The 24,200-nt window shown below is 44.8% G+C and overlaps 1 protein-coding gene across 1 annotated transcript in view; it reads left to right on the top strand.

Annotated features, from left to right (window-relative positions):
- The window catches only part of A2M (alpha-2-macroglobulin), a 29,873-nt gene extending 6,945 nt beyond the window's left edge, over positions 1 to 22,928 (top strand). Inside the window, exons 8-36 of the mRNA XM_051779891.1 lie at positions 602 to 725; positions 2,121 to 2,235; positions 2,470 to 2,579; positions 3,069 to 3,227; positions 4,553 to 4,780; positions 5,088 to 5,151; positions 5,635 to 5,777; positions 7,619 to 7,768; positions 8,415 to 8,585; positions 9,185 to 9,335; positions 10,885 to 10,993; positions 11,332 to 11,560; positions 11,832 to 11,958; positions 12,605 to 12,726; positions 14,023 to 14,074; positions 14,579 to 14,662; positions 15,045 to 15,221; positions 15,720 to 15,804; positions 16,307 to 16,463; positions 16,784 to 16,858; positions 17,140 to 17,305; positions 17,562 to 17,785; positions 18,375 to 18,593; positions 18,965 to 19,092; positions 19,436 to 19,526; positions 20,773 to 20,841; positions 21,234 to 21,336; positions 21,904 to 21,945; positions 22,749 to 22,928. Coding sequence (XP_051635851.1) covers positions 602 to 725; positions 2,121 to 2,235; positions 2,470 to 2,579; positions 3,069 to 3,227; positions 4,553 to 4,780; positions 5,088 to 5,151; positions 5,635 to 5,777; positions 7,619 to 7,768; positions 8,415 to 8,585; positions 9,185 to 9,335; positions 10,885 to 10,993; positions 11,332 to 11,560; positions 11,832 to 11,958; positions 12,605 to 12,726; positions 14,023 to 14,074; positions 14,579 to 14,662; positions 15,045 to 15,221; positions 15,720 to 15,804; positions 16,307 to 16,463; positions 16,784 to 16,858; positions 17,140 to 17,305; positions 17,562 to 17,785; positions 18,375 to 18,593; positions 18,965 to 19,092; positions 19,436 to 19,526; positions 20,773 to 20,841; positions 21,234 to 21,336; positions 21,904 to 21,945; positions 22,749 to 22,774 — 3,700 coding nt within the window. The 3' untranslated portion in view covers positions 22,775 to 22,928. The remainder of the gene's footprint in view (positions 1 to 601; positions 726 to 2,120; positions 2,236 to 2,469; positions 2,580 to 3,068; positions 3,228 to 4,552; positions 4,781 to 5,087; positions 5,152 to 5,634; positions 5,778 to 7,618; positions 7,769 to 8,414; positions 8,586 to 9,184; positions 9,336 to 10,884; positions 10,994 to 11,331; positions 11,561 to 11,831; positions 11,959 to 12,604; positions 12,727 to 14,022; positions 14,075 to 14,578; positions 14,663 to 15,044; positions 15,222 to 15,719; positions 15,805 to 16,306; positions 16,464 to 16,783; positions 16,859 to 17,139; positions 17,306 to 17,561; positions 17,786 to 18,374; positions 18,594 to 18,964; positions 19,093 to 19,435; positions 19,527 to 20,772; positions 20,842 to 21,233; positions 21,337 to 21,903; positions 21,946 to 22,748) is intronic.
- The last annotated feature ends 1,272 nt before the right edge of the window (positions 22,929 to 24,200 follow it).

Here is a 24,200-nt window from a genome sequence, read left to right as displayed (position 1 = left end):
GTTTCTTGCATATTTTTTGAGTCATAGAGGATTTCACAGCAGCTACAGTGCTAGGGAAGAGGTCTTCAGCTTAGTTTACCCAGGAGTGTTTTAACTGTCTTCCTCTTGCCAGTGTGGAGAGGAAAGCCTAAGGGATGCAGCCATGCTCTTTCCTTTTGGGCACCCCATTTAATTCTGCATAGCAGTGTAGGGAGAGCCATGCCTTGGGCTGAAGAATGACTCAAAAGACCCAGTGCTCTTACATACACAAACCAGTCCCATCAGAACTGTGTGGTGAGGTAGATATTTTCAACATGTTCTCAAAGATGAGGGGACTCTCAACTAAATCAGCATTAGCGTGAATGAATTCTGAAGACTTATGTGTTATTCCCAGGGATGCAAACAGGACTATTAGATTCAGTGCTTCCACCCCTGTTGCCAAGCTTGATCCTACCATGTTACCAAATTTATTTCTGCTTTTTATTTCCTGTGATGACCCTCTGTATCCTGGAGGTAGCTCTAGGGAAGAGTCCTCGAACTACTGGGGTGAGGTTGTAAGTTTTCTCCATCCCTCTTACATTCCTAACAACTCTGTTTTCCTTTCAATCCTCCATGTTGGTAGATACACATTTGGGAAGCCTGTTCCTGGTCTTGTGAGCTTCCGTGTCTGCCGGAAGTTTGAACACACAGGCCCTACCTGCTATGGTGAACAGGATAAAGCAGTGTGTGAGGAGTTCTCTGGACATGTGAGTCATCATTACTCTTGTGGGTAGAGTGATAGGAGAAAGTGTTATTTCTGAGCATGGCTGGTAGGCACATCTTGCTCTGAATATGTACAAGCATAGTGTGAAGAGTGTGATGAGGCACTGGTACAGGTTGACAAGTGAAGTTGTGGATGGCCCATCCCTGGAAGTATTCAGGCCAGGGGAGTTGGAACATAGATGCCCTTTAAGGTCCATTCCAACCTAAACCATTATGTGATTCTATGATTTTATGAAAATCCATGTATTTTAAGGAAGCCTGAAGAAGGAGAGAAGATTGGGTACAAGATGAAATATGAAACTTAAAAATAGGGGTAAGGTCTGTGCAGTATAGAATGATATGTGTAAAGGCCATAAGATGATGGAGAATGAAGAGATGAAAGAAATAACAGAAGGTCAGATGGAGTGTAAAGAGTATAAGAGAGAAATGAGATAGAAAAGCCATGAATGATGAGAGCACAGTTGGGGTTGTCTTATGCTGGAGACAGTGTGTGGGGTCATAAGTTGGTGTTAGAAGCAGGAAAGGAGCAGAAACCAGGGGAGGGGATGATGCATTTTGAGCTAGAAGGAAATGAATATGGGTTTAGCAGTAGTGGTTAAGACAGGAAAAAACGTCATTTTTTTCACCATTCCAGCTGACAAATCTACAAAAGCAAAACTGGGTGGAGTTTGGAGCACACACAGGTACAACAGTGCTACCTGAATTGAGAGAAACAAGGGTAATAGAAATTGTGGAGATATGCCAGGAAAAGAAAACAAGCAGAAGACATTCTTGTGGTCCTTGGGCTCTGATACAGTATGATGTCTGGAATTGCCTCTGCCACTGCTGTTATTCATGTTAAAAGAAAATACAAATACTGCAGTGCTAACCTCTGTTCCGGGCATCTCTTCTGTGGAAACTTGCCTTGTATGTGAAGATCTTGAAGAGAGGTGACAAGCTTTGGAAATATTTTTCCAGCTGTCATCTGTTTTCTACACATACACAGGCTTTGGTTAATGTATCACTCATATGGTTGATGCATTTTAAATCAGCAGCAGTATATTCTAAGGTGCCTGATGCCTGACAAACTTTTCTTGTGTGGCATACACTTGACTAGTTCCCTATGCTTTTGTACCAAATGTTTGAAACTTCAAATTTCACAAACACATACAGAAAAATATTCTAGTTTGCGAACTCTTTGCTCTGATGATGCTGCAAGTACTTCAAAATGCTTTTGGCCAAGTTATTTAGGTCCTTTTCCAATTTGGATAAAAACAACAGAGGGAAATTATCTGTGGGCTTCTCTTTCAGTTCAGAGCAATGCACAGTGATGGATTCATTAAGTTGAATAACCATTGTATAAAAAGAATACAATGGTCTTATTTGTTTCCCTCCAACAGGCAGACAACTATGGCTGCATTTCTGAAACGGTAAAGACCAAGTTATTCCAGCTGAAGAGAAGTGGATATGAGAATAAGCTCCATGTGGAGGCTAAGATTAAAGAGGAGGACACAGGTATGAATCATCTGGATGAAAGAGCCATATAATAAGGCCAGGAGAGACCAGCAGAGGGCCCTGCCAAATAATGAGGGAGCAAAGCAGACTTGCTTTTCTGGAATCCCAAAGTTTTCCTACATGTTGCCCAGGACCATCAACAAGATAGTTTGTCCAGCAAAGGAGGGTTGGCCTAGAGTAAAAGTAATTCTCCTCAGGCGGAGGCAAATTGGTTCTTCATGTTTCTTTCTGCAGGAGTGGAGTTCACTGGAACAAGCTTCTCTGAGATCACAAGCACCATTAGTAGAATCACCTTTGAGCATTCAGACTCCTACTACAAACGTGGAATCCCCTTCTTTGGGCAGGTAGGGAAACCATGAGAATGGAATGCCATGAGTGCTAAGCAATGATGCTACTGAACCTCCTGCCCAACCTCTGAAAAGGTGCTGGACCTCAGTGCTACTAATCCCTGTGGGTCTCCTTTCCTCTTCAGGCTCTCAAACTGGGGAACAGCAGCTGAGAACACAGCCCTCATTCTACTTACCCATCTGTCCTTGTGCTTTCGCTGCTCCAGTCCAGTAAAATTCTGCTTCTCCAGTCACCTGTTAAATAGGAGGCCTTGGGGGTGTGAGTGCATGTCATGCTCCACCTCCACTCATCTGACCCAGCGGCAGAGATAAGAAAGAGACAAAGAAAAAATATTCAGAAAGTTTGCAACTCTCTCTGAAAGAGATATGTGTAAAGTGTTGTGTAGGCTTCCTTCTATGGCATGGACCCAACATCTTTAGCTTGGTGGTCTGCCAGTCTGTTCAGGTGGCAGCTGTTCCTCTCCTGTACTGTTTTTGCTCCTCCAGGTGAAATTAGTGGATGGGTCCGGTGCTCCAATCGCCAATGAAACTGTGAGGATTTCTTTTCAAGGGGAACGGGAAGAAAACTACACAACAAATGAGGAGGGCATGGCACAGTTTGCCCTAAACACTTCCATGTTGTCCTTTGACAATGTTGGAATTAGGGTAAGTCCCACAGGCAGAGGAGGTGATGAAGTCACCCACAGGGCTAGAAGGGGAGTACCTCTGAAGTTTCTACTATATATGCAAAAGCAGTTAGATTATTGTTCCTTGTTGTTTGTGCCAACCTTGACACCAGTTTGGTGGAAATAGTCATATAACAAACTGGGTTGCCATGTCACAATTGCACTTATTTTGTAAGTATTTAATTTCTGCTTGGCAGTAGGGTTAGAAGGAACATCAAGAGATCATAATGGTCCATTCTGCTCCAAGGGATCATCAGCCCGATGTAGACAAATCTGTTTCAAGGGTGGGTCTATCTCCCATGATGGAGTGCTGCTAGTGCTTCACTGTCATTTTAATTGAATTATTTCCCCATCTTAATATCCTTTGTGGTGAGTTAAGGCAAGCTGCATATCTCAGAGTTTGATGTATAATTTCAAGTTTCTAAATAGACCTCCTAATTTTTTTCTTTTCTTTTTTTTTCTTTTTCCTTTTTTCTGCTGTAAAAAGAGTATGAACCATTCACATAAATTCTCTCCCAGGTGTGGGATTTGTTTGTCTGGATTAGGGCAGAATATTTATGTATAGAATAATATTTGCTCTTCTCCTTACAATTCTCTCATCACAGATTAAAACCATTGAAAAATTATCCAGAAGTTACTACTAGATGCTTGAAGTTTTCAGATTTTTACAGGGTAAAAAAAGGCAAGAATTCCATAACATAATGAGAAAGATAAGGAAATAAGGGCATGTGAGGCACACATGAATGCTAAAGTAGTGCCCTTCTAAATGGAATATCTCCCCCTTGCTCTCATTTTTAAGGGACTCTTTCAACTCTTGAATTTCTATTCAATTTAGGTTTTGAATTATTAGGTGGAGATTTTCCTCCTTTTCTATAGTATCCAAAGCTTGATCTTGGCACTGGTGATATCTTAACTGAACAGCACTATCCCTTCTTCAGTGCCAATAATAAGGAAAGATACGAAAACCAGCTTATTTTCTCTTTAAACTATCAGAACATTAGAGGGGCAAGGTATTAGTGTAAAGAGTCCTTTAGGGGATACTGATAGTAAACAAAAATCTGATATGATTCAGCTTGTTTGACACAAACTCCAGCTTGTCTGGTAGTGAGGTCGTTCCCAATGATTCGACAAGGATACCACCACCCTGTCTTGCACTTTCCAAACTCATGGGGTTTTTTATGTTTTAGACTTCCTCGTTGCTACAATACAAAAAACCCCCAAACCTTTAATATTAGTATATGAATTTTGGCTCCAGTTCAGCCACTTGTGTTTGAGGATCTCTGTGTGTATTTTCTCATTTTCCAGGCAATTCATAAAACACACCCCTTCTGCTACGATCGTTCCTGGGTTGTTCCATACTATGCAGACGGCTATCTCCAACTAAAGCGCTTTTACTCTCCTAGTAATAGCTTCCTCAAAATTGAGCCCAAGCCTGAGGCACTAAGCTGTGGCTCCTCCACAGAGATCCGGGTGCATTATATCCTTACTCCGGAGGCCATAGCAGAGCAGAAGAAAATCACCTTTTACTACCTGGTAAGTTTGCACTGCCATACAGTGAGGTTGTCACTGGCAGTGGTAGGGGGGCTGGAAATGGTTTGTGTCAGCAGGCTTTAAACAATTTCTCATTGCCATTCTTAGGTTCTGTCCCAAATAAATGGGAAAATAAACGTTCTTTGCCCCCTGGGTGAGCGCTGGGATTCTGTTATAGGGGGGCAGAGAGCAGCTGAGCAGGGTGTGAGCAGCAGACATATAGCTCAGTTGCCCTCCTCTCAGGTTCCTCCACTTCAAAGTTTGGCTCATGCATAACCTCAATCACAACAAAGTTTCTGCTTCCATTCAGGTGATGGCCAAGGGAAACATTAAGCAAGCAGGCACCCACATTCTGGATTTGGACCAGGAGAGTGGTGAGTTCCTCTTCCCTACCAAATTGTCACTGTTGTGGGAGGCTAGGGAACTGTGGCAGACATACACTCTGCTTCCGTATAAATGCAGGGATCCACAACTCCATGTCCCCTAAGATCTGGGAAGAGTATGACCTTTATTTTCTCTGCCTTTATTTAGACTTTGCACAGATTTGCTCTAATCCCCTGTGCCAGCTGTCTTTGTTCTGACATTTTCTGGGGCTCAAATATTCCTCAGAGACACAGTCTGATGGTCTGTTTTAGAAACCAAAGCAAAATTCAGCACACTTATGCGTTGGAAAACAGGCCTTTTCAGTCAGACAGTGAGACTTAACGCATCTCTGTGAGCACCAATTTATCCCACTTGGATGCCTGGAGTTTCGTAATGGCTAGGATGAAGTTCAGCATAAAGTCAAACTTTGAATTTTGCTGCTCCAAGAGAAGGTTTCTTGCACCTTAAGTTTTTATCCTTACTTTTTTTGCTAGCCAGTGGTGTCTTCTTGCTACAGCTGCCTGTACAAGCTGATATTGCTCCAATGGCCCAAGTACTTGTTTACACCACTGCCCCCAGCAGGGAGGTGATCGCTGATTCAGCCAAGTTCGACATAGAATTATGTTTCAACAATAAGGTAAGTGTCCACTTTTTGAGGCAGCAACTATCAGACTGCAATGTGGTCAAGCTTGCTTACTTAAGATTTAGCCTGGCTAAGCTAATTTCTTTGGATTTACTAACACCAGACAAACAGCGTATCAATTGTTGTAGGTAGCTTCACTGCTTACTGGTTTGTGCTAGCCTGGAGGATATCAACTGTTGGAAAAAAAGCGCTAGCAGGGACTACACTGATAAAACCCCTGTTAGCAACTAGTCAGAGCCACTGGTCCCACAGATGGTCCTGGCTAAGAAAAATGTGGTGGAGATGCATGTTTTGTTCATACTGCAACACATCTATTTCACTTCCTTTCACATAAACTCATTCCATCAATGAGGTGTCTGCTTATGGAGCCACCAAGCAAAAATAAAACACACATAGCCCTAATTCAGTGGGCAAAGCTAATACTTGTCCTATCTCTCAGCTGCTGTAAAAGTCATCCTGTCATTTTAATTTCTATTGTGTGTAAATGGAGATAAACCTTGACTGAACCTTCTGAGCAGTGTACAGTGATGCTTCAATAGCAATGGTGAGACTGAAAGAGTGCAGAAAAATAAAGCTTCCTCTCTGTGAGCACATGCACTATTTTTCTCTTTCAACCCCCCCATATTCTTTATGCAGAAGAACAGATTGATATAAGAGAAGTCCTAAGAAGAGAACAACCTGAAAAATTTCCTTGCGGACTTAAGAATACTAGACACTGCTGAAGACAGTCCCTTGTTCTGCTAAAATACAAGCTAAATGAGTTCTTGAGACTGGTTACACTATACGAGCTTGGTCACCTGAATTTTGTTCATGTACTAAAGGTCAGACTATGGACTGCATTAAGGTCTGTCTGCAAGCCAAGTGCCAAATGATTTACATGATTAGATACTGCTTTCTTCTCTGAAAGCATGCTGAATACAAAACTGTTGTCAGTCTGGATAGGACAGACTTAGGGCTATCTCTATGCTAGGCAGTTTTCCTAGTAATGAGCTTGCTATAGTCTTTTTTCTGCCTTTTCCTGGAGAATATTTTTTTTGCAGTCTCAAGAGTCCACCCTGGGAGAGTTGGAGGCTTTCAGCAGAAGGCATGCTGTATTCTGGTTGGGACATGAGGGAAACTGGCAGCTGATGCTGCTTTGTCAGGCAGCAGATTACTCTGAGGATGCTTTGATCATTGCGTGTTCAGGGAGGATTTGTACTACTGAGGAGAGAGAAGATTTATGCAGGTCAGCCATCTTATTACAAAATCATGTGATATGGTGGTGACAACAACTTTTCCTAGCAAGAACTTCCAGGGCACAGGTAGGTAGGGCATTGTTAGAGTTGTGAGTTAGGTTTTGGAGAAGTCTGGCATGCCTTAGCGAACAGGCCAGCTCTTCAGAATGGTTACCAGCCAATAGATATTGCAGTACTGCTCCAGGCCATCACTGCTTCTCATGTTACCAAAGAATCTGCTAAGTAAGCTGTTTGCAAGCTGGTTTTCTCTCCACATACAATATCTGGGTGCAGTACAGATATTTGTTTTGGTTCAAGACCATGCTCCATTGCCTGAACACATCTAGCCACTATGTGGGATTATCTCATCATGCTCACAATGACTATAAACCCAAAACCACCTTAAAAGTTATATGAGCAATTGTGATGCTTGAAGTTGCCAAGAATTCTTAGTACTGATTCCCCTTGCCCTGCAGGAAGGGAACAGTAGCACAGAGGGAGTGTAGGAGGAGGTGTGAAAATCTATGGGGCTTTGTAAGGTTAGAACTGAATGTGCTCAACTGGAAGGAAAAGTCCTGCAAGAGTAGGGCATCTGTGACATAGCTTTTCCTTTGGTTACAGGTGGACTTAAACTTCTCTCCTTCAGAAGGCCTGCCTTCCTCTGATGCTCACTTGCTGTTCAGAGCCTCCCCGAACTCCCTCTGTGCTGTCCGTGCTGTGGACAAGAGCGTTCTCCTCATGAAGCCAGAAGCTGACCTGTCACCTACCTCTGTAAGTTCTTAGTCTGTGGAACAAGTCAAAACCTGGCAAGTGCAGCCCAGTGCTGGGATGAAAACAGGGAACAGTCCCTCTTGTCAGAGCTGACACAAAGCTCCCCTGTGCCATTTCTCATCTTCCAGTGGGCAAAAACTGAGAAATGGCCTCTGGTTGTTTCTTATGGGTTTTGTGCTACTGTAGGGATGGCAATTAGAAAGCTTTCTTAGGAGTCCTGATTGTTTTGGCCAGAGCCAAGCATTGCTGTGTATTTGATGACAATTTTTCAGTTACTCTCTCCATTCATGGATTAATTTTCTTGGATTAGTATCAAAGAGTTTATTCCCCTTTTTCCAAGCAGAAAATGACAATCCCTGAGTAGAGACACAGTACTATAGATGGTTTGGCCAATGTAATTTTTTACATATTTGAGCCATAATACCCAGAGTAACATGCAGTCCATAAAAAATGATACAGTATCTTCAAATTTGCATGCCTTTTTTGATTCCCAGACTCCTGTTGCTCCCACCACAGGGAGGATCATGGGAATGTGGATGTATATGCTCAGGATGTGACTTTTATGGTGCTTGCATCCAGCTTCCTGAGTTGTGTTTTATAACAGTGGACGCTAAATATACCAAATACTTTGTCTCTTTCTGCCTAGGTGTATAACTTACTGCCAGTGAAGGAATTGCATGGCTATCAGCATGGTCCAAACATGGTCTTTGAGGATCCCCTGGACAATTGCATTCCTGCTAAGCAAATAGTTGTGGACGGGATCACCTATGCTCCAGTAATGGGGATGAATGAAGAGGACACTTATAGCATCCTAAAGGTATAGCCCTCTTCCATGATTGTGGAGCGGAGTGGGAGAATGATTGAGAATGCCTAAGCCTTCTGTGGCATCGTGAAAGGTAATAAGGGGAGGGTTTGTGAATCTGAATGATCTGACACTAATTTTTATCCAGAGGCGCGCTCAGTGAGAGTCATAGGCTTTACTTGTCTTGCCAGCTCTGCTCTACTGGAAAAGGGATCAGTCTCAAAGTCTTCTTCTCACAGGAAAAGCTTTGAGGTTGACTTGAAATGAGGTTCTAACTGAGGATAAATAATTCCATGACATCAGTTACTTCGAATAAATCAATACACCTTTGAGCTGCATTGTAGTCACAGACATTTCCTTCAAGAGAGAAAACTCCCTGGCTCATCCTGACCCCTAGGTTGGACTTGGACTGGAACCTGTGGCCCAGAAACAGAGGGGATATATCCTTTGGTCTCTCTGAGCCACCCAGGCACTCAGACCCAAGGCTGAGGGGATTGTCTCAAGGTCCAATCCACACGCAGTAACACCTTTTCCATTTTGAGGCAGTCAGGTCTGCTGTGTAAACCTCAACAGGATTCAGTAATAAAAAAATGTGTTTGGTTTCTCTCCCATAGGATATGGGTTTAAAGGTTTTCACAAATACCAAGGTGAGGAAACCTTGGTACTGCAGCCCCGAAAATTACGCCAACCCCTTCTTTCGACATGCCGGCCATGCATCACCTTTAGTCGCGGCTGGAGCACCTATGTATGCAATGAGGACAAGTGGTAAAGCAACTGGGTTTTGTTATCACTTCTGTTCTGAACAGAGAACCTGTTTGTATTTTGGGGTGAATACTTAAACAAGAGCTGGGGTTGTGAACTGAAACCTTGGAAATAGTACTGAGTTGATGGGTTCACAGATTTCAGGTTCTGAATGGGTTTTGCTGGGTTCTGAAGGTCTACGGACAAATTTTGATAACTCCACATTAGAATTCAACAGAACCAGGCAGTTTTCAAAGACTCTGGCAGAGAAGAGGGTATTATTCTGCTGCTGAATTCTCTGTTCATTAGGCTTTTACAGTAGACTCCTTTTCTCAGATTATCACTTAAGGAACCTCCAGTACCATTTTCAGGCTGTTCTCATTGACTCAGCCAGTTTTATGTATGGTTAAAACTATGAAGTGTGTGACAGACTGGTAGACCTTGGGAATGAGAAGATATATGTGGTAGAAGTTCAGTCTGAAACTGACCCATTCTATTTCTAAGGTCTATCTCAACTCTTACACTGTAACTCTTTGGGCAACAGAATTGGCCTTATCATTCTTCAGAGTCTCATATAAAGGGAAATATCTTAGAAATTACAAGTTATTCTATCTGAATAGCTGATTCAGAGAGTTTTCCCTTGGCACAAGAACCTGCGCTTTTGTACATGTCCAGTTTGAAAACAATTTCAACTTCTGACACAAGTTGCTAAGATGTAGGATAGGTGCTTTTTAATTACTGTAAACTGAAACAGGCAGCAGTAAGAAGACTGAAATACCACAGTAGACAAATAAAAGCAAGCCACCTGTCACTTTTGCTAGGAGCTATGTGATACACCTCTGATAGATTCTTTCAGTTGTGCCCTGAGACCTTCTCAAGCTCTGGAGGTGCCTGTTGCACAAATAGTATGAATATTTGTTAGCTACACAATTGTTATCCAAATGCAGAAATTAATTTAATCAAAGTAAAGATGACCAAATTAAGAACTTTTCTTGTTTATCTGTTTGGATGCATTTTTCTTTCTGATTGTAAAAGCCAGGCAAAGCAAGTCCCACTCACCCCATCTTTGTTTTCCAGTTGTTCAAAACTGAAGTAAAACAATTTTTTAACCAAATTTAATCCCAAACACAGAATATTTTATTGAGAATAAGTTTTGCATGTGAAAACTTTGTTTTAGTCAAAATAGTCCTTTTTACTCCTCCCAAATTCCAGCTGCATGTTTTTGTTTTGACCATCTTCATTGTAGTTCTTGAAGAGGCAGGAAGGTGGTTTTCTGAGTCACAATGACCCTACAAAAAAACCTGCAACAGAGTGCTAGTGCTAGTTCCAGTGCTAGCTGGCCTGATAGGATGGAGAAGATGGTCACATCAAGGCTGTACCTGAAAGGGAAAAGGCTGTTTGCACAGAAGTTCCTAAATAAGTTTTTGCTCTAAATCCTTTTTTTAAACCTCATAAAGTGCTGCTGACTGCCACATAGATTGACACTTTCTCAGACTGAAGCATGATGCTGATACAGGTCTTGCTTGTTTAGAATTATCAGTAATTGATTTTTTTTTCATCTCATCACATGCAGGCATTGAAGCGGATAGAATTTATGAGACCTCAAGCACTCCTGAAGTGGTGACAGAGACAGTCCGAAAGTATTTCCCAGAAACCTGGATTTGGAGTTTAGTACCTATAAGGTGAGTACCTTGGGTCAGTTCATTCCTTTTAAATAAAACTGGGTTTATAAGGTGAAAATATGAATCCCAAAGTGTTTGCCAGCCTTTTCAATACCAGAAAGTCCTTCACTGTTTGCAGAGATCACTTGGCAATCCTCTGAGATGAAATTACTTTCAGCCATGGTTAAGTTTGTCCAAGGAGTGGACTGGAAGAAGATGTAGAGTGGTCCTACAGTAGCAAACATACCGTGCCCCGTAATTAACACAGACAATACTATTTCATAGGCCAAAATAGGTACAGCTTGTCAACAAAATGCCATAAAAATCATCCCTCTGTCCTTGCTTCTGTGCTTCATCAGCTCTGAGGGAAATGCTGATCTAGATGTGACCATCCCTGACACCATCACCGAGTGGAAAGCCAATGCATTCTGCACTTCAGCAGACACAGGCTTTGGCCTGTCTCCAACAGTGTCCCTCAAGGCCTTTCAGCCCTTCTTTGTTGAGCTCACCATGCCCTACTCTGTAGTGCGTGGCGAGTCCTTCACGCTGAAAGCCACCGTTTTCAACTACCTGACCGCCTGCATCAGGGTAAGGGAGGTTTAAATCCTTCTCTGTACCTATGTACCTTCTTGTGCACCTCTTGCCTTCCACCTAGCCTTCTTATCTTATCTCTCAGTAGACCTAGGCTTTTCACCCTGGAAATTCTTATGTTATTTCTCCTACATACTCCAAATGCAGAACCCACAACTTCAGTTCCCTGCTCCTTTGCTACTGAAGAAACAACTATTTCTATGGCTTCCTAGCTCCCCCTCCTTTGGGATCACCCTTCCCTGATTGCACCTCTCTCTACAACTGGCAGGTCAGTGTGACTCTGGCTCAGTCTACTAATTTCCTGGCTATTCCAGTGGAAAAGGATGAAACATCTCACTGTCTTTGTGAGAATGGGAGGAAAACCGTGGCTTGGCTGGTGACTCCAAAATCTCTAGGTAAAGGTCTCAGGGTGCTAACAACTGCAGGAAGGGTTTCTCTGTGCTCTTCTTCCTGTTCACCTATTGGGTGTTAGACCAACATGTTTCCCTGGAAACCATTTCAGTTGAGTGTGTCTGATCTGGGGTTATTTGGGAGGCAAACACTGGAGATTCATAGTGTCCAAGACTGTATCTGGTGCCACATGCAGTACCATTAAGTCTTATGTCCCTTGGATAGCATCTCCTGAAGCCAGAGACATTGTTGGACAGCAGACATACTGTGTTAGCTCCATTCCTCCCTGAGATTAGATATCTTCTCCATGGGATCTTCATATTTTGTTTTCATTGTTATTACGTGTTGTGGTAGCAGCTATGGTGTCCATGCAAGGTAGCAGAGTGCTGAACAGCAGTGGGTCTGGTCATTCTCAACACTGTCCTAGATTCTGGGAAAGTGTCACCAGAGTCACCTTTCAGTGACAGTGCAGCTCATCTGCTCCAGGACGGCTTCTGGTATAGACATTTGCAGTTTTGTGGGGAAGAAACAGGGCCTAGATGTGACAGAAATCCCCATCCATGAGGCTGCACGTTGAAACTCCTGGAAGTGGCAGTGACTCCCCTTGCCTGGCTCTGCCTGGCAGGACTGACTGACCCCTGTTTCCTCCAGGGCAGGTGGAGTTCTCGGTGAGCACTGAGGCCCTACAGAACCAGCAGCCCTGCGGGAACCACATTGTGGAGACCCCTGAGAAAGGGCGGAAGGACACAGTCATCAGACAGCTGCTGGTGGAGGTATGTGGGCTGTGGGAAGGGAGCACTGAGCTTTCCTGTGGGTAACTGTGGATGCTGGCATACAATTGGACAGGATGCTAGATAGTCTCATCTAGGGTCCTTTTCTCATTAAAGGTTGGACCAGATGACCTTTTGGGAATCCTTCTAATCTGGCCCGGTCTATGATTTTATGAGATCACAGCGCAGAATGGCAATATGACGGGCTTCTATCATCCTTATACTTTGAGAGGGCTGCATAAAGACTGCAGCTTAGTAATCTGTGTTGTGTCTCCTGGTACACTAAACTTTCCCTATCTCCTATAATAACGGGATTTCTACTCCAATCCATCCTTCCCTTTGACTCCTATTCCAGTACACCCTTTTTATAGCCTCTCTCCTTCTTTTGAGACACCCTCAGTAAGCATGGGCCAGTCAGCACATGCTGCCTCTCAGCTAGTTGAGTGGCCAAGCAAACTGCCTCAAGCTGAGTGTTTTGCAGTTCTGATTTGATAACATAGTTTGGCATGAGGATGAAGGTGGGGGATTCACAAGCACCTATGGAAATTTGATGACTGTAAAGGAGACCTCTCAAAACTCCAGTTATTGTAAAAGTCTATGAAAACATGTTAAAATTTTACATCTTATCCATTTCCTGTGGCAAAAAGAGTTGCTGATGTGATATGGTACATAAGGAAATATTATGGGGCAGAATTGGATATCCTTTATAGGTAATTACGAGTTTATTATACACTGAGTGTGGTAATCTGGCAGGTAGATTCTATGTTCTTAGCTTTTCTCTGTATCATAAAATTCTCTAATGTTTGCCCACTATGTTGTATGCTACCAGTAGTAGCATCAGATATTACAGTGTACAACATCTTCCCTTTCTATTATTGACATACACATTTTTTTCCCCCCTAAAGCATCTGAAGCATTATGGTAAGCAGCACTGCAGAAATCTCTTCAGGATAGGTCTCTGTAATCCTGCAGTCCTTTTGTTACAAGTATGTTAAGTGTTTCTCACTGCATAAAATATTTACAGGTCACCCATGCGATAGTCCTGCAGTGCTCTCCTCTCCTTTTCATGCCCTTCCTTCACACACAACACTAATCATTTAGGATCATATTTCTTTTATTTGCTTAGATTATTTTTTCAGAGCTCTGTATTTCAGGTAATGTTTGTGACTGCTTCTCCTTCTTCAGTTCCCTCATTTTTCTTTTTATTTATCTCTCTGTCCTTGTTAAGGATTCCTGTCTGTCTGTATTTCCTGTCTCACTAACTTTTCACCTGTCTTGTTTTCTTTCATCCTACCCAAGCCGGAAGGAGTTGAGAAGGAAACAACCCAGAATTCTGTGCTCTGTGTAAAAGGTAAAGCCCACTCTTCCCACTCTCTCCATTTGTTCCCGTGTGCTTTGATGGGTGGGATGTGCCTGGAGGAGGCCTGCTTCTATTATATTCCTGATAGTCTGATATTTTTGTGTAATCAAAACATGCCCCATTAGTTGGGAGTCTGAGACATAAGACAGAAGAAAGTCCTAAAGAATGGACCATCCTGCTTAAGCATCATAGGGAGCTAGGACAGATTTAAGATGAATGTTTTCGTCTCTGTTCTCTCGAGTGCTGACACTGGAGTCTTAAATTCTGTCTCTTGTTTTCTAGTGCAGCCAGGAAAAAGCTGTAGACACACGATCTACAACGACTAAAAGTGTTTGGGAGTGGTTTCATTCAGAGATCATGTTATAGCCAGGAAAATATGAAGTTACTGAAGTCAGGGCATTTCTGATAGGAAATGTTTCACGGAGGCCTCCTCCTCTTCCATTAGGCTTTTCTTGGAACCTCACTGAAGCTGTTTGGGTCTTGTTTCTTTCTCAGGAGTGCCTGTGAAAGAGAAGTTTTCCCTGTTGCTACCAACAAATGTGGTACAAGACTCAGGCAGAGCATATTTCTCAGTGCTGGGTGAGTGAATAGCTTAGCAGAAGAACCATGTGCTGTTTCTGCTTCTCTGTGTTGGCCTCCTACCTCTCAGCTTTTTCTTCTGGTTTCTAGCATAGCTCACTCTTGTGTTTATTCTCTTCTGTCTTCAGCACTTTCCCTTCCACTTATGCTCTTTCTTTTCCCCTTTCTGCATGCCATGTTTCTCAGTGTTCTCACAGTGCCCTAACTTTTATCTCATTTCCCTCTCTTCTGTTGCTGTTCTGTGTTTTTTTTCCAGGATCTTTATCAACCTAAATTGTCTTTTGTTCTTCTCTGATATTTCTTGCTTCTCTCATTCAGCTTCCTCTTATTCTAGCCAGTCCTAAGTATTTTAAACATCCCTCTGGTATCTCCTGCTCCCCAGGTGACATCATGGGCACTGCCATGCAGAACCTGCACCAGCTCCTCCAGATGCCATTTGGCTGTGGGGAGCAGAACATGGTCCTCTTTGCACCCAACATCTATGTCCTGGACTATCTGAACAAGACAGGGCAGCTGAGTGAGGAGGTCAAATCCAAGGCCACTGGATACTTAGTGAGCGGTAAGCTGGGACACAGCTTTTGTTTCTGCTTTGGCTTTCCTCCAGATCCTGCCTGGGGTGGTTTTGTCAAATGTTGGCCAGATGTGGAAAGAGAGCTTCTCTCATACACAGATGGTCTCTGCTGCATGCCTGAGAAGACCCTTCACTGCTTTTCCCTTGATTATTTTCTGTTGCTTAAACATTACGGTACCTGATCATTGGACCCACTTTTCTCATTGGGTGGCAATGCAGTGCAGAGTTGTCAGGTGAGCTGCTACAGTGACTTATTGATTGTCATTAATATGTCTTGCTTTCCTTCTGAAGAAAGGCAGGTATTGCTTTTCCTCATGCAGTACAAGCAATGCATGGAGCTGGGGATATGCCAGTACTTTGTATTGGCTAGGAGGACTGACCTACTCCTCTCTCATCTGCCTTTGCTGACACAGCTGTTTTTCTGTTTCCCCATCCATTAGCAGACTCTTTCTGGCATCTGAATCTTGCTTTAACTCTCCATTGCAGGTTATCAGAGGCAGCTGAACTACAAACACACAGATGGGTCTTACAGTACCTTTGGATCGCGTTATGGCCAACCAGGGAACACCTGGTGAGATTTCAATGTCACCTATGCCTTCCCTATATGCTCCTCTTTCTCACTCACATATTTATAATGAATACTGCCTGACGTAAATAGGAAATGCTATTTGTAGACCAGCAGACCATGAGCTAGTAGGAATTTAATTATTCTTCCCTGTAATTATGAGTACTACTGTTATACGGCTATTTAACTAATTAGCATGCAATTCCCTACATTTTCTAAAGAGGAGGTTTTTTTAGATACAGATGAACAATCATTGTCCTCCAAACTGTAGCCTCAACACAAAGGGATCACAGGGTTTTATGAACTGAGAGAGGGACAAAAATCAAGGTGGAAAGAAGTTTTTTGACAGAATATTTTGAGGTGAGGATACAAAATACATGAGGTTTGACTAATTGGCCCACAGTTCCCCAGACAGATGCCTATCTCCAGACAGATGATGTGCACATGAACCCTATCACTTGAGATGGGCAACAGGCTTGCTCAGGCCCTTTCTCTTTCTCCCTTTCAGGCTCACAGCTTTTGTCCTCAAGTCCTTTGCCCAGGCTCGGCATCATGTCTTCATAGATGAGAAGCACATCCAGGATGCTTTTGTCTGGCTGTCCTACAAACAGAAGGAGAATGGATGTTTCCAGAGTTCTGGGACACTCCTGAACAATGCAATGAAGGTGACGTGTCTGCCTGGTCATTACTTCATGAGTCTAGAACTTTACATGAGTCAGATGGGTGCAGTTGAGCTTCTTGAATGTACAGGCAAGTGGGATATTGCCATGTCAATGGCAAACACTAGGTGGGTAGCCATTTGCCATTCTGTATGATCACCAACCTGCACTAATCAGTGGAATTGATACCTCCACATCAGCTGCAAAAGGAAGGGGGAAAGCTAAGGTTTTACAATGCAGAATAGTGTATGCTCACTGGAGTGGGAGAAAAGACCGAACATAAGAAGCTAGGTGGGGTCAGCATCTACGTTTGTATTTCCCTGCAGGGTGGAGTAGACAACGAGGTCTCGCTGACAGCCTACATCACTATCGCGTTGCTGGAGATTCCTCTGCCTGTAACTGTACGTGGCTGCATCCTAACTTAAATCAATCGTGTTGTGTTAGCCTATGACACAGTATGACCAATATTTGTCAAACTGGAAAAATTACTTGGTTGTTGAGCCCTGTGATATAAGAATTTGGTGCTGTCAATTTTTTATTTCTGAAATACATTGAACCCTACTAGTTTTTAGATCTCATTCTGGCAGATCCCTCCTGAAAGTTCAGTGGGATGATGTGCTCTTAGTAAGTCAAAAAAACTCATTTCTTCTGAGCCTTCTAATCACTGGTTATCTCTCTCCAGCACTCATTGATACGGAATGCTCTGTTCTGCCTGGAAACAGCGGCAGATCAGAAAGAAAACCATGTGTACACCAAGGCACTGCTAGCATATGCATTTGCCCTGGCAGGGAAAACAGATAAGCGGAAGATATTGCTTGACTCACTTGAAAAGGAAGCCGTGAAAGAGGGTGAGTACTCCTGGTGGGACATCTCTTTCATCGGCCTTGTATCTTCCCTTGATAAAATGGCTTTTGTTGGTGGGGCAATCTAGATGTGAGGCTCAGCATTCTAATACTAGCTGTAAACCCCCTTCATCCTGCATGACAGACGCATCCTGGAGGCTGCATCCTCCCACCTGGAGTTGCAGCAGATCAAGAAGTCCCCTGCAATAACTAGTAGTAATTGCTTGTTGTCTTGTTTCCACGCTCCCTGCCTCCTGCGAAGATGGGTCTGTTCATTGGCAGCGACCTGGGAAAGAGCCAGAAGTTGATCTCCCCTACTATCGCTACCGAGCCCCCTCTGCTGAAGTGGAGATGACAGCCTATGTGCTCCTTGCTTACCTCACCTCTCAGCCAGCACCTTCCCAGGAGGAGCTGTCATTTGCATCTCATATTGCAAAGTGGATCAGTGGTCAGCAGAATCCCAATGGAGGCTTCTCCTCCACCCAGGTGAGCTGCTTCCCATTCCCTCCTGCGACTTCGCACATCAATGTCTAAGGATGGGACATGTCAGAGAGCCAGGTGGGAGCCCAGTAAGGTTTGCCAGGAAGGTGGGAACATTAGACCTGCAGTATATCCATGCAGTACCCACCATGCCAAGTGCTTGAAATGCTAGAGGCAAGTATGTCAGGTAGTGTCCTTGGGAATGACTGAAACTTTGGTGAATGACCTGATTATCCTTGACACGGTGGGGCAGACTGATAGGGACACAAGGAATGTGTGTTTGTGCCGTTGGAGAGGGCTCATGCTGCACTTTGTTTGTGCATATAAAATTGCTGCTTTGTCCTTTAAAGTGCAAGGGAAGGCTGTGCACAGCTCCACACCAAGGAGGTCATGGAACCTACAACTGCTATCCAGAGGACACAGGAATGGAATGGGAACATGCAAAAGCTGATCTTAGCCTCTGTCTTTTCTACTTAACACTGGAGAAAGTGAAGGATGGATGGGGGGGTGCCAACAGAAAGGGCAGACCTGTGGGAGGGCAGGCTATGGCAAGGCTGACTGCACCCCCCTGGGTGCTGGGATCTGTCTCTTTCAGGACACAGTGGTGGCTCTCCAAGCCTTGTCCCTGTATGGAGCTCTCACTTATGCCAAGAGCGGGGCAGCTTCCAAAGTGACCCTGCAATCTGGAGGGAACTTCCAGCAAGACTTCCAAGTGGATCCCACCAATCGGCTGCTGCTCCAGCGCATGTCCCTTCCCCGGGTGCCAGGGGAGTACAGTGTGGAGGTGTCTGGTGAAGGATGTGTCTATCTGCAGGTGAGGGAGATACAGACAGGTGGTATCCTGGGAGGGGAGCCCCTTGCCAGGCTGGAGCCACAGAGAGGGCAGAATTATAGAATCATCTAGGCTGGAAAAGACCCTAAAGGTCATTGAGTCCATCTCCACCTGGAGAAGAAGGGACAGGAGAGAGGGGAGAAGTGGGAGGGAAGGCTCTGGGTAAAGGGAAGAGGAGAAGAGCAGAGTTATGTGGAAGAGAATGAGTGGGAGGGAAGGAGGGAAAGACCTGCAGTGTGGAGGAGCTGTGAGAATGGGAGAAGTGGGGAGGCTGGGTGGGGGAGAGCATCCCCTCTCTCCAGCGTTGGGCATCACGCACACATGCTCACACATGGCTGCTGCCTGTCCCCTAGACAAGCCTGAGGTACAACGTGCAGCCCACACGGGAGGATGCACCTTTCATGCTTCGTGTGTACACTGTCCCAGAGACATGTGTGGACTCCAAGGCTCACAAGGTCTTTGACATTGGCATAAATGTCAGGTGAGTCTATGTTTTGGTCTGAGCCTTCCTGTCCAGCCATGGGGGCTGGAGGAGGTCTGGTTGTCCCCAGGGTGAACCAGTCCGGAAGCCCTGGAGGTACAATGAATGCCTGGGATGGTGGGCAAGAAGCAGCTGGGCTGGGTCCTGCAGTGGTGAAATTGTGTGGGCAGCCTAGAGCTGGGCTAGTGAGAGGCTGCCTAGATGACTAGGAGAACCTGGCCTAGCTGGAGAAGAAGGTGCTGGACTGCCAGGACTTGGTGTGGTGCCAAGTGCTACGGATAAGCTGGAAGTGTCCCCAGCTTTGACTTGATGTGCACTGAATCTTTGTTGCTCAATTCCTTAGTTACACTGGAGAGCGCAACAGCTCCAACATGGTGATTGTTGATGTGAAGATGCTGTCGGGATTCATTCCCTTGAAGTCCTCAGTGAGGAAGGTAGGATGCTGTTTGTCATACAAACAACATTGAATCATAGAATGATCAAATTAATAAGGTTGGAAAAAACCTCCAAATCCAACCTTTCACCGAGTCCCACCATACCTACTCATTACTATATCACAAAGTCTACTGTTTTTTTGAACACTTCCATGGATGGTAACTCCACCACTTCCCTGGGCAGACTGTTCCAGCGCTTAACCACTCTTTCAGTGAAGAAATTTCTCCTAATATCCAACATAAACCTTCTGTTGCAAAACTTCAGGCCATTTCCCCTTGTCCTCTTGCTACTTGCCTGTGAGAAGAGACCAAACCCCACCTGGCTACAACCTCCTGTCAGGTAGTTGTAGAGAGGAATAAGGTCCCCCTGAGCCTTCTTGTCTTCAGACTAAACAATCCCAGTACTCTCAGGCAATCCTTCTAAGACTTACATTCCAATTCCTTCTCTAGCATCTCTGCCGTTCTCTGAACCTCATTGTCTTAAGTGAGGGGCCTAAAATGAACACAGGATTTGATGTGCGGCCTGACCAGTACTGAGTACGGGGGGAAAACATCCGCCTTCTTATTTTCAAGACCCTTTCAAATGTTTGTAGCAAACTGCAGGCTGTCAGCTTGATTTTGCCATTGTCAGCTGCACGTTTGACACGCACAGTGTTCTCTTTTCATACATGGCTTAAGGCCAGTGCAAGTGGAGATGATGTTATCACTCTAGGAAAAATAGACTAAATAACTTTTTCTTTAGACTGGTGATGGGAACTTTTATTTTCACTTTTTCCCGACAACTCCCTATTAACAGTGTCTGTGTATAGTACATTTAAAGTAATGCTGTTTCCTTTTTCCCTCAGCTGATCTAAAAACATCTTATAACATTGTAACTTTTTAGGTGTTGGGTAACTATTGGAGATGCCGAGTACAGGCATGAACTAGAAAATAAAGACTATAATAATATAGTGCAGAACTAGCAAGCCAGAAGGAACATATTTTCAATTAATTGTTCCATCACTGTGCTTGAACCAGTGCTAAGTCTCTTCTGAAGCCAGGTTGTACTTCATCAGCCAGCCTGGCAAATGGAAGCCCTGGGGACCATGATACCTATGTGGCACAAAAAGGAGGCAGTTCTGTGCTGCTGACTTAGTTCCCTGAGTGCTACAGTGTTTCATCCAGAGTGCATCACATTCACAGGACTGTGCAAGTGGCACAGGGAGACCACCATCAGTGCAGTAACATCTTGGTCTTCTTCCTTCAGCTGGAAGGCCACCCTGTTATTGAGCGCACAGAATTAAGTACCAACCATGTCCTAATATATCTGGAAAAGGTGAGTATCCATCTGGGGCGAGGATGAGTCAGAAACACAAGCATTGGGACTTTTGGCCACATAGGGCAAAATATCTGGGACTCAAAACTACCATGGCTCTGATAAGAATGGGACCAAATCCTGTACTGACTTCTTCTAACATTTTAGACTTACTGCCACTTTCTTCCCAGCCCTTAGCAGGCTTTCCTTCCAACCTGTGCACAGATCAGGCCCAGACCTCGCCACAAGGCAGAGCTTCCCCCAGGGTTTTCCCTTGCCCTAAGCCAGGCCTGCAGGCCCCATGTTCCCCCAGGGCCAGGGATGGGTGGCAGAGCAGAGTGAGGGGACATGGGCATAGGGGAGCCTGGGACAATGTGGAGCCCCCCTGACCCTCTACCACTTCCCTTCCCCAGCTGAGCAGTGAGACCCTCAGCTTCTCCTTCACAGTGGAGCGGGACATCCCCGTGCAGGGCCTGAAGCCAGCCCAGGTGAAGGTCTATGACTACTACGAGACAGGTGAGTGGGGATTGGTAGCGCCCGTGGGAGCAAGGGTGGGCAGTGGGATACGTAGAGTGGCACGGGAGCTGTGCAGACCCACAGCTGCTGCTGGCCTGGGCCATCACCTTGAGCTCTCTGAGTGCAGAGGGGCCCAGGGTAGAGCCGTGGGTGCTGAAGGTCCTGTGCTCAGGTCTGGCCCCAGAGCACAGCTGTTCCTGTGTTTGCAGGCAGACCTGCTGCTCCTTGTGTCTCTGCTGTCCTGGCTGCTGCGCCAGGCTGGCAGCAACAGAGTTCTTTGTCCCCACCCCAGTGTGCTGGGAGAAGGTGCCTGAGCAGCCCTTGGGCACACTGGGGTAGAGACCTGCTGGAACTGCTTGTTCGGGGTGGCTCTGCCTTGCTGCCACTGCCCCCAGACGGGGCTGTGACTTGGGCTCCTTCCACCCCAGTTGAGATCTGTGGAGGGAAGCTGGGGATGGTGTCAGCAGCCTGCTGTGGAGCCTGGGAAAAGCATCTCTGGCACCTGTCCCTCTGTCAGCAGTGCCAGAGGTCACGGCAGTTCACTCTCTCCTTTCCCTTGCTTTCCAGATGAGTTTGCCACACAGGAGTACAGTGCTCCCTGCACCACAGGTAGGTGCCCATGAACAACTGAGAAGCTCCAGCATGGGCTATTGTAGGTTCTCTTGAATTAAAGTCTTTGTAGACCTTGCGTTTCCCCAGCCTGTGTATACTCAGGCTGTGTATACTGCATTTATCTTCACTGTGCCTACTGCAGTCTCTTGGCATGCCTCAGTACAGAAACCAAAAGCACTGCTGCCACCCAATTTCCTGTGTAAGATCAGATACAGCTTTTATTTTCACTCACTGAGAATAGCAATCTCAGTGTCACTGCCTTCATTTGCACAGTGGCAATCATCTTTTCCTCCATGTTTGTGTCACATTATGCAAATAAGATTGAAGTCGCCCTTGGGATGGAACACTAACACCCAGCATTTTGTGTCTCTGCCCTTTTCTGGGCCACGTCTGCTATGCTGCAGACACTGAAATGTACTGAGGAATTGTCTCCCAAATATCTTGGTAAAATTTTCATGTTATCCACATGTCTTTGCTGAGGACCCTTCAAACTCTGCTTGGTGTTATTTTTTGCCTTCCCTTGGGAAATCCAATTGTTGAGAGAGAATGTGTATTGGGATAGCTCATGTATCTCCAGGATAAATCTGCCTCCCCTCCCCTCTCTGTAGCATAGATATTTTGAACATGTCCAGCCACTCCCATTCTGTTATCTGTCTGCAACTGGGCATTTTTAGGTGAAGCAGCTTCCCAGAGTTGAACAGGGCTTGAACTCACATAGCCACCAGAACACAGAGATGTCCAGGGCTCTGGACACTGCTCACCAGAATACTTATCTCACTCTGTCCTTTTCTGACCTCCAGTCAAGGCTGAACAGGGAAATTCCTGAAGAATGCATCTTGTCTGAGTCTTGCTGTATCAGCTCATACGTCTCTGCCCCTAGAAGATCTTCTTGTTGAGGGTGGGGTATTGAAACATTAGAGGAGGACACCTCAAAAACACAAAGGAAGTAACACTGTAAATAAATTAAGTCTTGATTCTCATCAGATGTGTCTGGCTTTGTTTTCTGTTACTGTGTCTTGTCTCTCCTCCCATCCATAGCTCTGACTGTGTAATGGCCTGAGATTTCAATCCAGAGCCATCCATGGCAAGGTGGTGTTTGGAAATATCAGAAGGCAGACAGCTTTTAGCAGTTGGGAGATTTGTGTCCATACTTGCCAGTTCTCTAGGAAGAAAGGAAATCCTACCGGATCCATTCTGCACTGGAAGTTTGTCTCTTTGACTCTAAAAGAGGATGTTTTCTGCAAGATGATCCTTGGACAAAAACCTCTGATCATGTATCACCTTTGATCTCACTGTGAAATCACTGCTATGAGATGGAAGGGCAGTGTGATCTTTCACAGCAGACTAGATAGAATTGAAGGAAAGACCTGTGGACTTTTCTGTTCTAGCAGTGAAGACATTGTTTGCTTGCTTCTAAACAGCTAAAGTGAAAACAGAGAGGAATGGGGATCTTAACAGTGTCATTCATAGAATTGTTTAGGTTGGTGAAGACCTTTAAGGTCATCACGTCCTACAGTTAACTCAGCACTGCGAAGTCCACTGCTAAATCATGTAGGGTTGCATGGGGTTGTTGTGACCCAACTGTAGGACCCAGCATTAGGCCTCATATCACTGGCCTAGGCTCATTGATCTAGGCTGTCCAAATCCCGCTGCAGAGCCTTCCTATCCTCCAGCAGGTCAACTCTCCCACCCAAATTGGTGTCTTCTGCAAATTTCTGAGAGTGCACTTGACCCCCTCATCCAGATCATCGATAAAGGTATTAAACAGAACTGGCCCCAACACTGAGTCCTAGGAGACACCACTGGACACAGAGGCCAACTGGATGTAGCACTATTCACCACCACTCCCTGGGCCCAACCATCCAGCCAGGTTTTTACCCACTGAAAAGTGTACTTGTCCAAGCCATGGGCAGTCAGTTTCTCCAGGTCAGTGCTGTGGGAAATTGTGTCAAAGGCTTTACTAAAATCGAGGTAACATCCATGGCCTTTCCCCCATCCACTAAGTGGGTCACCCTGTCACAGAAGGAGAACAAGCTGGTCAAGGAGGACCTGCCTTTCCTGCTTGATTGCCTGGTTCTCCTGTACATGCCAAGTGATGGCACTCAAGATAATCTTAGAATTTCAACCAAGAACCACACTATGAGCCAAACCCCTTGCATTTTTCATGAGAACCTTATCTTCTACCCCTCACTGGAGGCCTGTAGCTGTCTTCTAGTTTTTTTGAATAATTTTAATAATTTTTTTTTCTCCCT

This window comes from Manacus candei, unplaced genomic scaffold (assembly GCF_025592945.1).
Source record: "Manacus candei isolate 608988 ecotype Guabito, Panama unplaced genomic scaffold, ASM2559294v1 h1tg000014l, whole genome shotgun sequence".
Lineage (NCBI taxonomy): Eukaryota > Metazoa > Chordata > Aves > Passeriformes > Pipridae > Manacus > Manacus candei.
Note: the sequence above shows the minus strand (reverse complement) of the source record. Positions and strands in the feature narration are given on the sequence as shown.